Raw genomic sequence first — 16,972 nt, forward strand, 5'->3', positions numbered from 1 at the left:
AGAGGTCATGGTCTCTAACCATAGGTAAAGCATTACCCTGTGATACCACAGGCCTGGCAGCACTGGGCTGCCCCCCTGATTTACCCCCTTTAAAATATAGGAGAGGTCACAGCAGGAAGAGGAATTCAGCTAATTTGAGAAGAAACGGCATATTAGAGGTCTCCTGTGTTCCAGAGGATATTGCATTCATGTATAATACTCTACTTCTAAACTCTTGTAACTCAAAAAGGTTCTGCTTGTTGAGAATGAGTCAGATATCAATAAGACTTATTATTCTCTTGCTTAAAAACATTCAGGGTTAGGAAAGATTTTGCTTGCAGAATTAAAAAGAGGTTTTGCCTTGTCCTTTAAGTTCCAGCACAAAATGGCATCAACTACCTTTAGAGGCTGATCTTCCCAAATGGTCCTTCATGCATCTCAGGTGTTGAGGTGCTGACCTGATTGGGAAAACCTCACCAATGGTCAGATTCATAGGTCAATAGCAACGGAATCTCAGGGCTGGAAGAGATCTGAGTGGCAACTAGTCTAACTTCTCACTAATTGCTTCTTGGACTCCTAGCTGTTTATAAGAAGCACCCCAGACCCAAATAACTCATCCTGAAATCTCCTCCCTACCACCCTGTCATGTGGAGATCCTTTCAGGAAGAGCTGGATTCGAGCTTTTTCACAGAGCTACAAGCTAGGCCCCCACCTTGTAAGCAGTTCCCTTTCATCTCTCTTGGTGTTTACCATATTCCCTTTTGTGTAGCTGTCATTCATCCATTCAGTAAGCAGTCACGGAGTGCCTGCCAGGTGCCAGATGCTGGTGCTGACTATGGGAGCAAGTCTGCAAACTAACACTCTTTTTTGTTGTTTTTAATTTTCAGTTTTGTTTATTTACATATTCTCTCACATAAAAGGAAACAGAAATCCATCAGTTTTTAACCAACTCAGAATTACAGTTTTTCAGATTTAAAAAAGATCATCCATTGGTATAGATTTACTAACACTCTTTTCTTACTCATTGTTTGCCTGAAGTTTCTAATACAGTGCTTCACCAGCACTAAATAAATGTTTGTTAAATGTGACAGTGTGTATATGGGAAAAGCATAAAATTCTGGTTTTCTCAGTCCCCATGAGTCTATATTGTTCAGATAGCAGTTGCATTGCCAGGGAAGTGATGGAGGGACTGCTGGTGGGTAGAGTGGGTTGGAGATGATGTTCACTTTATAATTGAGAATGTGATGGCTCTAATGGGGGTTCTGAAATGTTTTTATATAATTGTCTTCAGGAGAAGCACATATCCAGGCAGAGTGACTGATATTTAGTGGGCACTCAATAAATATTTTACATGAAGAGAAACAAATCTTATTCTGAAGCATAAATAAAGTATTAGCTTTCTCCCTCAATTTTAGGGATAATTACAACAGAAGTCCCTCCTATCGATGCTGTTGATGCAAAAAAGCAACTAGAAACAAATGCTGAAGAACCATCAAGTGTCACACTTGTGGAAAATGCAATTCTTTTCATATATTCATTCGTGTTTTATTTAACTAAGACGGTAAGTCTGACATACAGTTTCTTCAAATAGAATGTTGATCATTACAGTTTTCAAGTTGATTTTAAGCATGAGATGAAGAACTTAAAATGTCTGTATGAAAATTACTCCTGAGCCTTTGAAGGTAGCCTCTGAAACAAGCCGCAGGTGTGTGATGTTGATTGGTGGGTTCTTAGCTCAGTTCAGCACTTGAGAAGGATGTGCTGCCTGCCAGCACTAGACATATGCACACCTGTAAAACGCGGTTCTTCCCTCGAGGACCTTTCAGTCTAGCAGGGAGATAAGGACACTGACTTGAAACACTGTATGATATGGGAAGGGAGAGAAGTATTTACCTGATGGTGGAATAATATGTTGAATAAATTAATTCACTGAGGTGGGAGGACGGTCAGAGAAGGTCAGAAGTTAGCTGAGACATGTTTTGAGCAGGGTTGAAGGACCCGTGTGAGTTGGATGTGTAGTTTGTTGTTGAATAGGACTGGGGGAGATGCAGTCACACGGAAGAAGGCATATGTGAAGAGTTGGGACATGAAGAAATGGTTACTTGGGGAAGCCAGGGAAGCGTTAGTCGGCGTTATCCAAATATAGAGTTAGAGGGTCATGGTCTTTTGGAGGGAGATGGTCACACATAAAGGAAGTTGTGTGTCATGATAAGTGATGTTAGGGATGGAGATCCTTTGAAGGCTTTAAGGAGGAAAGAAGTATGGTCATATTTGTTCCTAGAGTCACTTATGGCAGAATATTTGTTCAGATTTATCTGTCTGAGTCCTGATCCAAATGAGACATTTAATCTGTCCAGAAGCTTAAGCTTTTTAGGACTTAGCGCCCCCTTGTGGTATTTGTTGAAATTCGACGTTCCTCTTGGTAAGTATGGGAATGAGCAAGCTTTCCGAATTTGGAGACAAAGTTGCCCTTGGAGCTATAGAGAAAGTATTGTCTCCAACAAAAATATTTTTCCTTTAGGTTCTGTTATTTCAAGGCTTTTGTAGGAAAAGGGTTATTTTTTGTTATTTCAAACACAGGGGCTTTGAGTGAGGATGGTCCGGTTTCAAATCCCATGTTTATCATTTAGAAGCCTGGGCAAATTACTAAGTTTGAACCTCAGCTTCCTCATCTATAAAATGCAGATAATGCCTACTCCAGCTGTTGTAAGAATTAAATGAATTGATAATGTCAAGTGTCTCGTGTAGTGCCTGGCATTTTATAGGATCTCATCCCCTGCCTACTTCTCATTTAGATGGTCGGAGTGCAGTGTAAAGACATTGAATACCTGGGGAATTCAGGAGAAAGGCCACCAGGATGGGAAAGATGGAGGAAAACCAAACCATTTTTCAGTTTTCTCCATGGTTGTGGTAGTGGCAGCCACCCCGGTGATGGTGTGCATGACTTGTGCAGTTAGAATAATGAAATTTTCAGTGATTAAGGCAGTCTTAGAATTCAAATTTGGCTATCAGCATGAATCATCATCACCTCTAAAATTTAACAGCCTCCAAATGTGGGAGGAATTCTTCATTCATTTTATTTGTGGATAGGCACAGAGCCCTGTTCTAGTCCTGGGCTGGGGGACACAGATGTGGTAGAGGATACAGTCTCTGCTTGAGGGATGGTGGGAGAAGACGCAGACATGAATAGCAAGAGAAAAGGGCGCATGTTACAAACTAACAATGATTTGAAAGGTATTGTCAGGAAAGTATTTTGATGGCCCAGTATGTACAGAGTGTTGTGCTAGGAATAAAAGAGTCTAAGAGGTATGAAGCATCTTTCTGATTTCTGAAAGGCTTAAAAAGGGGTGTATCAAATCTATATGAAAGTTGGAAAAATGGAAAACATGAAATCGCTTTCATGAATTATCAAATAAGTAGTATAGATAATTATTTGATAGAGCTGGGGAATAATGGGTTGCTGACTTGTTTGGAAAAACTGCACCAGAAGTCAGATGCATAGATCAACAGTTAATGGAATCTCAGGGCTTGGAGAGATCTGAGAGAACAATTAGTCCAACTTCTCACTAACTGCAGTAATTTCCTCTACTACAGCCCTGACCAGTAGTTACGAGGTCTGGGCATCAAAAATTCCTAGTGTGATCAACCTACCTTATAAGTCTACACATTGCTCTGTTGGCTAGTTCATTCTTATATTGACTCCAAATTTTCCTCCATATGATTTTTTTTCTCTTAGAATCTAATTCCTTTTCTATATAGTAATCTTTTAAATATTTGAAGTTATTGCTTTAATTTTGGGGGTTTTTTTTAGTGTTTTAGCATGGAAAAATTTCAAAATAGTAATAGTAAAGAGAGAGAAGAGTAAAATGAAATCATGGGCCCATCACTCAGCTTAATGGTAATTCCTTAATATCACCCATTATTTGACACATTTCAAAATCCCCCCCCCCCTTTTAAAATTATTCTTACTTAATTTGGGATCTTGTTGAAGTCCAAAAGTTATAAGGGGTTGATATATGCCTTAAATCAACTTTAATCAGATATATATTCCATATAACAAAGTGTACCCATTTTAGGAATATGGCTCAGTGAGTTTTAACAAATGTATACACCCGTGTGAAAACAACCATAAGCAAATACGGAACATTTCCTTCGTTTGAAAAAGTTCCCTTGCGTACCTTCCCAATATATCCCCCAAACTCCAGGCAACCACTGACAGAACTTTTTCTCATATAGATTAGCTTTTCCTGTTGTAGAATTACAATTATAAATGGATTTATAGTTAGGATTGAAATTTGCTCAGTCACGTGGTAAGTTTATTTTATCTTAGAAACTGCCATAACTGTTCTCAAGGATGACTGTACCATTTTATACTTCCACTAACAATTTCTAAAACTTCCAGTTGGTCACATATTTGCTAACACCTGGTATTATCAGTCTTAAATTGTAGACATTCTAGTGGGTGTGTCTTTGAGGTTTTAATTGTATTTCCTGATGCTTTATGATGTTGAGCGCTTTTTCATGTGGCCATACTTTTTTGTGGGTTTATGTGTGAAATAGCTCTTCAAATCTTTTGCCCCTCTTTATTTATTTATTTACGTTTTTTTCAATTTAATTTTTATTGGAGTACAGTTGATTTACAATGTTGTGTGTTTCAGGTGTACAGCAAAGTGAATCAGTTATACATATACATATATACACTCTTTTTTAGATTCTTTTCCCATATAGGCCATTACAGAGTATTGTGTAGTGTTCCCTGTGCTATACGGCAGGTCCTTATTGGTTATCTATTCTGTACATAGTAGCATGTATATGTCAATCCCAATCTTCCAATTTATTCCTCTCCCCTTCTTACCCCCTGGTAACCATAAGTTTGTTTTCTACATCTTTAACTATTTTTAGATAAGTTCATTTTTTAGATAAGTTCATTTGTACCCTTTTTTTAGATTCCACATATAAGTGATATCATGTATCTCTGAGTGACTTACTTCACTCAGTATGACAATCTCTAGGTCCATTCATATTGCTGCAAATGGCATTATTTTGTTGCCCTCCTTTAAACTGGGGTTTTTTCTTACTAAATATTAAGGTCTAAGAGTTCTTTATATTCATATAGTTTAGATACAACGCCTTTGTCAGTACATATTGCAAATAATTTCTTCCAGACTCTGGCTTGGCCTTTCAATCTCTTAACATTGCCTTTTAAAGAGCAGATTTTTAACTTTTTAACTGTTTTATTAATGTTTACTTTTATGTAAAGTGCTTTTTATTTCCTGCCTAAGGAATCTTAGGCATTTCCAATGACATGAATATTTTCTCATGTTTTCTTCTAGAAGTTTTATAGTTATACCTTTCATGATTAAGTCTTTGTTCCATTTTGAGTTAATTTTTGTGAATGATGTGAGGTAAAGGTCAGGTTTCATTCCCTCCCCCCCCTCTCAAATGGATATCCATTTGCTTCCATACCATTTCTTTCCCCTTCAGATTACTTGGCACCTTGAGGTGAAATCAGTTGACCATATATGCATATCTCTTGCTGGACTTTATCCTGTTCCACTGATCTCTATTTCTGTCCTGAGACAATACCACACGCTTTTAATTACTACAGCTTTATAATAGGTCTTGCAGTCAGGTAGTCCTTTTGCAAAATTGTTTTGGCTACCGCATTTCCATGTACATTTTAGAATCAACTTATCAGTTTCTACAAAAAAGCTTGCAGAGAGTTTGATTGTTATTATATTGAATCTATAGATGAGTTTGGGAAGAACTGATATCAACAAATATTAAGGCTTCTAATTAAGTTCATCTCTACATTCATTTAGATCTTCAATTTCTCTAAACAATGATTTGTAGTTTTCACTGTACAAGTTTCATGTGTATTTTGTTTATGTATGCCATGTATTTCATGGTTTTTGATGTTGTGAATGGTATCTTTTTTACATTTTGTTTACAATTACTTTTTTTGCTGATGTGTAGAAATACAGTTGACTTTTGTATGTTGACCTTGTACCGTACTACATTTACTTATTATTTACTTATCTTAGTACTTATTTACTAAATTATCTATTATTTCTAGAGGGAGTTGTAGATTTCATAGGATTCTCTGTGTAGATGATCATGTCATCTGTGAATAAACACACCTTTTTAAAAAGTCAGATTAATTAAAGCATAATTTACATCTCGTAAAATTCACCCTTTCTGTGTACAGTTCTATGAGTTTTCAGATTATTTTTTCAAAAAATTTTTGTGTCCCCTTTCTCTTGCCTCTCCTTCTAGGACTCTAACTATACATATGTTAGCTCACTTTATGTAGTTCCACAGGTCACTGAGGCTCTGTTCTTTATTGTTGTTGTTTTTTAGCCCTTTTATGCCTTTGCTTCAGTTTCAGTACTTCCTGTTGCTGTCTTCAAGTTCATTGATCTTTTCTTTTGTGGAATCTAATCTGTTGTTAAGCCCATCAGGTGAATTTTTTATTCCTGATATTTTATTTTTTAGCTCTAAAAGTTCCACTCAGTCCTATTTTATATCTTCCATTTCTCTCCTTAGTATGGTCATTCAAAAAAAATTCTTAAATATATTTTATGATTCTTTTAAAGCCCTTTAAAGCTAATATTCTGTCATCTCTTGCAATTTCTTGGTCTGTTTTTACTTATCTCTTAGTTATGGCATACATTTTCCTGCTTTTTTCCATGTCTAAAGTTTTTTTTTTTTTGGTTGGTTGGTTTCTGTTTGTTTTTTGGATGCTAGGCGCCGTGAATGTGAATGTTGTTGGGTGCCTGGGTTTTGCTGGCTTCCTTTCAAAAGGATTGAAGTTTGTTTTGCTAAGCTGTTAAGTTACTTGATGATCAGCTTGATCCTTTCTAGTCTTATTTTTAAGATGTGTTAAGAGGTGTAGTATATGTATAGTCTTTACTCCAGGGCTAGTTTCTCCCTACTATGATGACGTTATTCTTCTGTAATGTACTAAATGCCTTGAGCATTCATTAACGTTAATTCATGCTGACTAGCTGAGATACAAATGTCTCCCAGCCCTGTGTTAACTGGGAGTTCTTCAGCTTCCAGCCTCCTTATAGTTGTTCTTTTTGCCTATCATTGTTCTTTGCTGATCCTCAAGGAATCCTGCTTACACAGGTGCTGCTTTGAGTTCAGCCCAAGACTGAAGGAGTCATCCGTGCAGATTTCTGGAACTCTTTCTTTGTGGTTCTCATCTTTCTGGTAACTTTCCCTGCATAGTTCAGGCACCTCAGTCTCCCTGAGCTCTGATCTCTGCCTCCTAGTGAGACTGGTGTACTCTGCTTTGGTTCTCCCTGCCTGTACTGAGGTCTAGAAAGTGCCTCTAGGTAGAAAGCTGGGTGATCACAGGGCTCACCTCATTTGTTTCCCTTCTCTCAGGAGTCACAATTGTGTGCTGCCTATTGTTCTGTTTCTGAAAAACTATTTTTTTTCACATATTTTGTCCAGTTTTCTAGTTATTTTCAGTGGGAGGGCAAGTATCCGATTAGTTACTCTGTCTGTAGATGTCTCCTTTTTGTTTGTTGCAATGTATTCATTGAAGAAACAGGTTTGGCTGCTAGGGGGTATCATAGTGTGGATTTTGCTAACTGCATTCCCCTAGTACAGTGGAACATTTTCCCTTGTTCTTTATATTTCTTGGGAATTGGTTGGTCAGATTGGTAGTCAGATTCAGTTTCAATTTTTTGTTTTTCAGTTTCAATTTTGTTTGGCAAGAATACTTGATAGAAGATGTATACTTCTATCAGGAGGCAGCTAATGTCTAAATGTCCCTCTTCTTTTGATGTTACTAGTCATTGGTGACATTGACTAAATCTGTATCATAGGCTGCAGAATGGTAATTGACTGTATTATTCCTACTTCATGTAAAGGCTGGGATACTTCTACAAAGAGAAATTTACAATCAGCTATGCTTTACACTGAGATTTGGTGTGTATAGTTAAGGCAGTATAAATATTTGATTCTTTCTGTTTAAATAGTTTTCAAAATAATGAGTTGTCTTCCCAGCATTATCCAGAGATTCCCAGAGGCTTTTGTGTGTGCGTCTCTTCTAATTCTTTTTTAAGAATCATGATGATGTCGTGAATTTGAAAATATTTAGTGCATTACAATCCACTGTAGTTATTATTCTTATCAGTGCTCAGTTTCTCCCATTGTTGGTCAGTGGGAGCCTCTTCAGCTTGGCTCCTGGGCCCTTTTGACACCACCTCGTGGTCACTGATACCTTCCTTGCTTTCCAGTGTAACTAGATGTTCCAAGCTCATTTTGTACATTTTCTGCCCAGATCTCGAAGGAGCTATTTCTCTAAAGAGCCCTGGTTCCTTTTAGTGGGAAATGGTATTTAGAGGCAACATTCTGGGTACTAAGGTTGCTTATTGCTTTTGAGTTGGCCATCAGGTCTAGGCCTTTTTTAGAGGACAAAGCTAGGAAATATGTGGGGATTTTCTTATGTGAATATTCATCATGATGCCACGTGGATGCTCCCAATCAGAATTAAGGATGCTAGTGGAATTTAAGCTAACCACATCTATCTGACATTGTATTTTCTTCCTCCAGTGTTGGAAATCTCAGTTTTTACTAACATCAACATAATTATTTACCTTATTTTACAATGTTCACATAACAGTATTAAAAATACCAATAGCAACACTGCCACCAGCGATACGTTATTGAAAATATTGCAAGGATGTTTTGCAATTCTTTTTGTCTTTAACCTATATCCCACTAGGGTATGCCTGAAATAATTCCTTAATGTTGTTCTGCCACCAACTTGATACACAGTTAGGTTAATTGTTTCATATTTGCTTTCAATTTTTAGGGATTTTTTTCAAGATTTTTTATTTTATTATGATCTAACATTTACAAGAGCCCAAGTCAATTTGTAAAACAAGGTCTATTCAGAGAAGTCTAACTTTTGTCCTAGTGTTATCCAACCTGTTGATACCCTCCTCTATATGTATTTTAAAAATTAATTTCATTATCTACCCTACCATTAAAAAATAAGCAAATGATTTCTGCATCTAGCCAAGATAGATTTTTAGGTACCAGCTTTACCCTCCTAACTGAAACAGCTAAAAAAAAAAAATCAGACAAAATACATGAAACAACAGTTTTCAAGTCATCAGGTAACAAAGGACAGTAATTCCTGAAAGATAGGGAACAGATGCCATGAGGGCTACGATTGTTACATTTTATTGCCTTGAGAAAGTTCCCAGCCTGTGGCACAGAAAGGAGGAACCCTGAGTTAAGGGGATGGAGCTGAAAGTTCAGGGAAAGCAAAGCAGCTACAATTCACAGCGCGGAGTACCAAAAGGAGAGCACTACACAGAGAAAGAACCCTAGGGATCTTTGAGAGGTCCCCTTCAAGTATTCATCAGAGTATTGATCAGCACATGAGTGTGACAAGACTATTCAAGGTCAGAGAAACACATCAGTGCTGACACAGGGCCAGGAACAGTACCTCCTAATTCTAGGGGAATTGGGTAGAGTTTCAGAAGGGTCTTGCCTCAGACTAAATGTTGCTCATGCCTTACATAACAAATCTTAAAAGCAAGACCCAAAAGAATCGAATTGTTTCCCAGTAATTTACCTGCATCCCAGGACAAAGCTTAAGAATATCTGCTGTATTAGTTAGGGTTCTCTAGAGAAACAGAACCAAGAGGATATACATATAGGAAGAGATTACAGGGAATTGACTTACACAGAGATGGAGGCTGAGAAGTCCCACAGTATGCAGTCTGCAAGCTGGAGACCTCACAGAGCTGGTGTGGTAATCAGTCCAAAGTCCAGCGGCCTGGGGAGCCGATGATGAGATTCTAGTCTAGGTCTGAGGGCCTGAGAAGCAGGAGCACCAAGAACAGAAGACTGATGTTCCAGCTCAAGAAATCAGGGAAGACGGGACAGATTCCTTCTTCTGCACTTTTTTCTATTCAGGCTCTCAGTGGATTGGATGATGCCCACACTGGAGAGGGCAACGTACTTTACTGATTCCGTCAATTCAAATGCTAATCTCATCTGGAAACACACACAGACATATCCCAAAATGACATTTAATCTGGGTACCCCGGGCTTCCCTGGTGGCGCAGTGGTTGAGAGTCCGCCTGCCAATGCAGGGGACACGGGTTCGTGCCCCGGTCTGGGAAGATCCCACATGCCGCGGAGCAGCTGGGCCCGTGAGCCATGGCCGCTGAGCCTGTGCATCCGGAGCCTGTGCTCCGCAGCGGGAGAGGCCACAACAGTGAGAGGCCCACGTACCGCAAAAAAAAAAAAAAAAAAAAAAAAAATCTGGGTACCCCATGATTAGCCAAACTGACATAAAAAAATCACCATTACATTTATTCATAATGTATGGCATCCACTCAAAGATTACCAGGCATGTGAAGAGGTGAGAAAAGATGACTCATGATGAGGAGAAAAATCAGCCAATCAAAACCAACCAAGAGGGCTTCCCTGGTGGCGCAGCGGTTGAGAGTCCGCCTGCCGATGCAGGGGACACGGGTTCGTGCCTCGGTCCGGGAAGATCCCACATGCCGCGGAGCGGCTGGGCCCGTGAGCCATGGCCGCTGAGCCTGTGCATCTGGAGCCTGTGCTTCGCAACGGGAGAGGCCACAGCAGTGAGAGGCCCGCGTACCACAAAAAAAAAAAAAAAAAAACAACAACAACCAAGAACTGCCAGAGATGTTAGAATTAGGCAACAATACTAAACAGTTATTATTACCATTTAAGTAGAGATGTGAAAGTTTTTTTTTTTTTTAAAGACCCAAATCAGACTTCTAAAGATGAACTGCCTGAGGTGATAAATATACTGGGTGGGATTAATACTAGACTAAACATTGTAGGTGAAAAGATTAGTGAACTTGAAGATAGAGTAATAGAAGCTATCCAAAATGAAACATACAGGAGAAAAAAGACTCAAGAAAAATGAACAGGTCATCAGTGAGCTGTGGGGACACTTTCAAGCACTGTAATAAATGTATAACTGGAATCCCTGCAGGAAAGGATAGAAGAGGTGTCCAGAAAATTATTTGAAGAAATAATGGGTGAAAATTTTCCAAAATTTATGAAAACTATAGACCCACAGATCTAAGAAAGTCAATGAAACCCAAGTACAAGAAGCATGAAGAAAACTACACCAAGACATATCATAATCAAGTTGATCAAAATAAGTGATAAAGAGCAATCTTAAAAGCAGCTAGAGAAAAGAGATTTTAGGAAGTAAGATAAGGTTGACGTCAGGTTTCTTGTTGGAAACAAGGAATGGGAGAATATAGTAGAATAATATCTTTCAATATACTTCAAGGACTTTCCCGGTGGCGCAGTGGTTAAGAATCCGCCTGCCAATTCAGGGGACACGGGTTCAAGCCCTGGTCCGGGAAGATCCCACATGCTGCGGAGCAACTAAGCCCATGTGCCACAACTACTGAGCCTGCGCTCTAGGGCCCGTGAGCCACAACTACTGAGCCCATGTGCCTAGAGCCTGTGCTCCACAACAAATATAAGCTACCGCAATGAGAAGCCCATGCACGGCAACAAAGAATAACCCCTGCTCGCCACAACTGCAGAAAGCCCACGCACAGCAACAAAGACCCAACACAGCCAAAAAATTAATTAATTAATTAAAAAATATATGTATATACTTCAAGAGCAATATTGTTAATCTCCAATAGCATACCCAGCAAAATAATTTTCAAAAACAAAGATTAAATGAAGATTTTTTTTCCAACATACAAGAGCTGAAAGAATTCACCAGCACGTCTGCACCATAAGAAATGTTAAAGGAAGACCTTTAGGCATAAGGAAAATGACAACAGATGGAAATAATGGAGCTACACAAAGGAGTGAAGAATGCAGAAATGGTAGCCATATGGGTAAATATATAAAATGATTATCTCATTATTTAAATATCTTTAAAAGTTAATTTACTGTTTAAAGAAAAATATTATTAATGTACTATGGGGTTTAGAAAATATGTAAAAATAAAACGTATGACAACAATAGTTTAAAGGTCAGGAGAGGGAAAAGTGGTAATAACTCTTGTATAAAATTCTTATTGCATATATGAAGTAGTATAGTATCACTTGAAGGTAGACTGATAAGTTAAAGATGTATAGTATAAACTCTGAAGTAACCACTAGAATAACAAAACAAGGAGTTATAGCTAATAAACCAACAAAGGAGATAGAATAGAATCATTAAAAGGCTTGATTCAAAAGAAGGCAAGAATTGGGGAAAAAGGGAACAAAGAACAGATGGGACAAATAGAAAAAAAAAAAGACGCTAGGCTTAAACTTAATCATATCAAGCCACAGACTAGGAAGGAATCATTGCAAAGCATATATCTCATAAAGGACTTATATCCCAAATATATAAAGAACTCTCAAAACTCATTAATAAGAAAACTGATAACCCAGTAAAATGACAGCACCAAAGAAGATATGTGATGTGGACAGCAAATAAGCACAGTAAAAAAAAAAAAAGCTCAACATCATTAATTATGAGAGAAATGCAGATTTAAACCACGCTGAGTTATCACTGCACACAATAGAATGACTAAAATTAAAAAGACCAAGTGTTGGAGAAGATGTGGAGGAACTGGAAATATACACTGCTGGTGGGGATATTAAAATGGTACAACCACCTTGGAAAACACTTTGTCAGTTTCTTAAAAAGGTGGACATACGCCTGTCAGATGATCCAGCCATCCCTCTGCTAAGCATTTACCCCAGAGAAAAATAAGTTATACATCCATAGAAGGCCTTGTATGTCAATCTTCATTGCAGCTCAATTTGTAAAAGTCAAAAACTGGAAAAAACCCAAATGTCTATCAGCAGGTGAGTAAGTAAATAAATTGTGGTTTATCCCTACAATGAAACACTACTCAGCAGTAAAAACTAATGACCTACTGATATATGCAGCAACATGGATGAATCTCAATTTATACTGAGTGAGAGAAGCCAGAGAAAATAGAATACATAGTGAATTATTCCATATATATATAACTTCAGGAAATGCAGATTAATCCATTAGGACAGAAATTCTGTGACAAGTGGTGGGAGGTAGGGTTACCAAGGAGATGAGACTTTTGGAGGTGAAGGATATGTTCATTATCTTGAATGTGATGATGGGTTCACAGATGCACTCATCTTATCTAGATGTGCACTTTAAATATGTGCAGTTTTATTTATTGCATGTCACTTTTACCTCAAAGCTGGAAAAAAAATAATTTCTCCTTTTATTTTTTAGATAAAAATATACTTTTCTCCACTCCCTTTAAAAAGATATGTATATTCTAGACATCATACCCTAGCAGTATATAGAATTATTTAATTTCTTTTTTCCAGTTTCGCAGTACAGTTGACTCTTGAACAATACAAGTTTGAATCGTTTGGATCCCTAATTGTACGCGGATTGTTTTCACTAAATGCATACTACAGTATTACACAATCTGCAGTTGGTTGAATCCTCAGATGCAGAAGGAGGATACCAAGGAAACTCGCGTAAGGAGGGCCCACTGACTATAAATTGTACGGGGATTTTTGACTACTCATTGGGTTTGTACCCCTAACCTCTGTGTCGTTCAGTGGTCAACTGTATACTTTAGTGTATTCAACAACTCTTCTGTCGATGGACAGTTTGGTTATTTCCAGTCTTTTGTTATTATAAATAATGCTAGAATAACATGGTTTTGTGCATATATCTTTCCAACATTTGTTATGTTTCTAGTATCTTTGAGATAGAACTTTAGAAGTTGGATTGTTGCATCAGTAGGTAATTACACAGGTAATTTTGGGAGACGTTGCCAGATTACTGTTTATAGGGGTTGTTATCATTTTGTATAATGATCAGTGCATAAGAGTACCCATTTCCTCTGCATTCTCTAAGAATATGTTGTCAAATGTTTGGATCTTGCGAATATAAGTGAGAAATGGTATCTCAGTGTGGGTTTAATTTGTATTTCTTTCATTATGAGACAGAGCATGGTTCCCTGTTTGTGAGCTATTCCTACTTCTTTTCCTGAGGACTATCTATTCATTTTTTCAGCTCATTTTACTATAGGTTTGCTGGCCATTTTCTCTATTTGTAAAGTTCCTTATATTTTAGGAATATTAACCCTTTGTAATATGTTACAAATATGTTTTCCGCAGGTTTTCATAGTCAGGCTTTGCTTATTTTGTATTTTTGTGTCCACGGGCTGGACACTTTTTTTTTTTTTCTCCAAGTAATCAAGGTTACAAATCTTTTCGTTTGGATTTTGAGACCTAATTAGGAAGGTTTTGCTCACTCGTAATACATCCATATTTTTTTTGCAGTAGTTGTTTGTTCTCATTTTTTACATACAGGTTTCTGACCCATTTGGAATGTATTCTTGTGAATAGTGAGAAAAAGATCGAATTTTTATTATTTTCCATTTGGTTATCCAGTTAGGCCAACACCACCTTATTAAATAAAAAGTCTGTTTTTCCCCCAGCTGACTTACTGTATGCTGAGTTGCCAGCGCAGTTGGGCCTATTTCTAGATTTTCTGTTCTGTTCCATGGTCTGTCTGTCTATTATTGGGCCAGTACCAGACTGTTTTAATTACAGAGCCTGCTTAAACCGCCTGCCTACCTTCCACCCATGCCATGCCCTTCTTTTTCAGGCTTTTCCTGCTTGATTGTTCTAATGAATTGGCTTTATATTCAACTCATAGACATACCTTTAAAGATCTGCAAACATCGTTCCCCCGCCCCAGGTTAAATATCTTTAGTTTCTTCCACTTTCAGAACGCAATTTCCAGACTCTTCCTTGCCCTTTTCCACAAATCCTATAACCCTAAAATGTGGGACCCAGAACTGACCTCATTGGCATAGGTGTGGTAATGACAAGATTCCCTAGAATTACACTTTTTAAAGGGGCATCGGCACGAATGTGGGACAGTGTGGACATCTGGAGTCCAGGAAGGGCAAAAGCAAGCAGGACTGGAGCGAGCTGGGAAGGAACCTGGCCCAGGAGACGGCGGCCGAGGCAGGGGGTGGTCCATCGAGGGAGCGGGAACGGCTGATCTGTCTGAGCATTTTAGGGCAGGTACCCGGCGTCTCAGTACCTGGTGACAAAAGGATCCAGCTCTGGGCAGGAGTTAAGTGGCTGGCCTTTCTCCTTTCCCCCAGCCCCCGCCCACTCTCCTCCTTCTCGAAGCTCCCAGGCCCATGGAACAGCGCTTTCTCTCCCAGTTCCTGCCGCAGGTGAGCCCCGTCATCTTCGCCTCGCTACTTGGTTTCTTCCGCGTAGGTCTCTTCGCTCTGCTCCCCCGCCTCGCTCGACCGTTGGTTTCTTCCGCTACGGCCCGCTTACGGCGGGGCCGGCCTCCGTAGACTCGTGTACTTCCGCCCGGGGCCGTGTCTGATGACGTGTTTTACAGGAGGAGTGGGGCGAAAGTGCAAGCTGCCGGGGCAGGCGAAGTTCAGTCCCAGGTTCCGCCCCCTGAGCCGGGTCCTTTCCGAAGGAGGAAACGGTGACAGAGAGGGGGTCCGGTGTCGTCCCGCGGGGAAGTGTCGCCTCCGCTTCGCTGTCTCGTCACGATGGACTCAGTTCCTGCCACTGTGCCTTCTGTCACCTCTTCCCCGGGGGACCCGGAGCTTCTGGGACCCCTGTCGGTGCTCTACGCTGCTCTCATCGGCAGGCTCCTGGAGGTGATGGGCCCCCGCCCCCAGCTCTGGCAGGCGGGTGGACGAGTTCTGAGCGGACGGGTACACTGACTGACGAGGCGAAGAGGAAATAGAGTGTGTCAGGCCCGAAGCGGGCGGGACGTTTCGGTGCTGTTTAAGGAGATGATGGGAGTGTATTTGAGAAGGTTTTGTCGCGTGTTCATTTTTTAATTACTTACGATGTGCCAGGCACTGTGTTACTTTCTGGTACACAGTCGTAATCAAACCAAGCGAGCGTCATCATACGGCTTCTTTTCATGTTATCCTCCGCACCTTTGGGGGATGGGGCCAATATGATAGTTAACTTCTACAGGGCCGTGAAAACAGTGTAGAAGCAGACAGGAGTTTAATGCGCTGTCTTTGAGGAAACTTTTAAAATGAAAACATTGGGTTTATAGAAGACAGTTAAATTCAGAGCAGTCTGTCTAAACCAGTTAGTTATCAGGAAGTGTTTGCAGTTTCTCAGCGTTTGTCTTTCTGTGAGTAGAAAACAATTAAGATTTCAAATCTTAGAGGAAAAGCTGATATTTGCGTTGTTCATTATCGCTTCGGTTTTATTTGCAGCCATAAAAGATTCTATAGTATGTTTCAACTTTTTGTTTTATGTGGCTTAAGTCATAAAAACCAGCTAAGAGAAAAGTATGATCCAGAGGGATTCGAGCCATGTGTTGGACAACATAATGTGTAGGGCTTATTGCAAAATGGAAGTATATGCTCAATGTAAAGACAGATTTATAATGTTTTAAAATACAAGCCAAACAAGAAATAGGAAGCCGCCAGTATCCTCTTTTTATTGAAGCAGTGGAAACTATTGAAGAACTTTGAGGGGATCGCTATGTAATGGAGTTTGAATTAGATTTCTGCGGATGATTCTCTGTGACTGCTTTATTGTAAATTTCTATCAGGTTTCCCACAATTTCTAATATCTCTATTTCAGCTAGTTGCTACATTGCCTGATGATGTTCAGCCTGGGCCTGATTTTTACGGACTGCCCTGGAAGCCTGTACTTACCACTGCCTTCTTAGGAATTGTTTCATTTGCTGTTTTCTTCTGGAGAACTGTCCTTGCTGTGAGTAAATAAAATTAACGTATACCTTTAGACTCATAAATACAGGACTGTTTTATAATCACTTGCCTTTGTGTTTCTTTTTTAGTTACTAAGTTGAACACAAATTAATATTTATAATCCAAGCTAACAGTGTAATCTTTGTTGGTAAAGACATAGGTGAACAAGACGGCATGTGGATAATCTCAATGGGAAAACTTCAGTTTATAAATCAGAAGCATTAAAAATGTTCA

General features: G+C 39.1%; 1 protein-coding gene across 4 annotated transcripts in view; it reads left to right on the plus strand.

Annotated features, from left to right (window-relative positions):
• The window catches only part of MIA3 (MIA SH3 domain ER export factor 3), a 53,684-nt gene that overhangs the window by 14,725 nt on the left and 21,987 nt on the right, over positions 1-16,972 (plus strand). For 3 of the 4 annotated variants that reach the window (XM_079902912.1, XM_079902914.1, XM_079902913.1), the window contains 2 exons: positions 1,395-1,540; positions 16,611-16,742. In XM_079902912.1, coding sequence (XP_079759038.1) covers positions 1,395-1,540; positions 16,611-16,742 — 278 coding nt within the window. Of the gene's footprint in view, positions 1-1,394; positions 1,541-15,390; positions 15,659-16,610; positions 16,743-16,972 lie in introns of those variants that run through there. The other variant, XM_079902915.1, reaches the window with a different exon arrangement.

The sequence above is a fragment of the Stenella coeruleoalba genome, assembly GCF_951394435.1.
Source record: "Stenella coeruleoalba genome assembly, chromosome: 1".
Classification (NCBI taxonomy): Eukaryota; Metazoa; Chordata; class Mammalia; order Artiodactyla; family Delphinidae; genus Stenella; species Stenella coeruleoalba.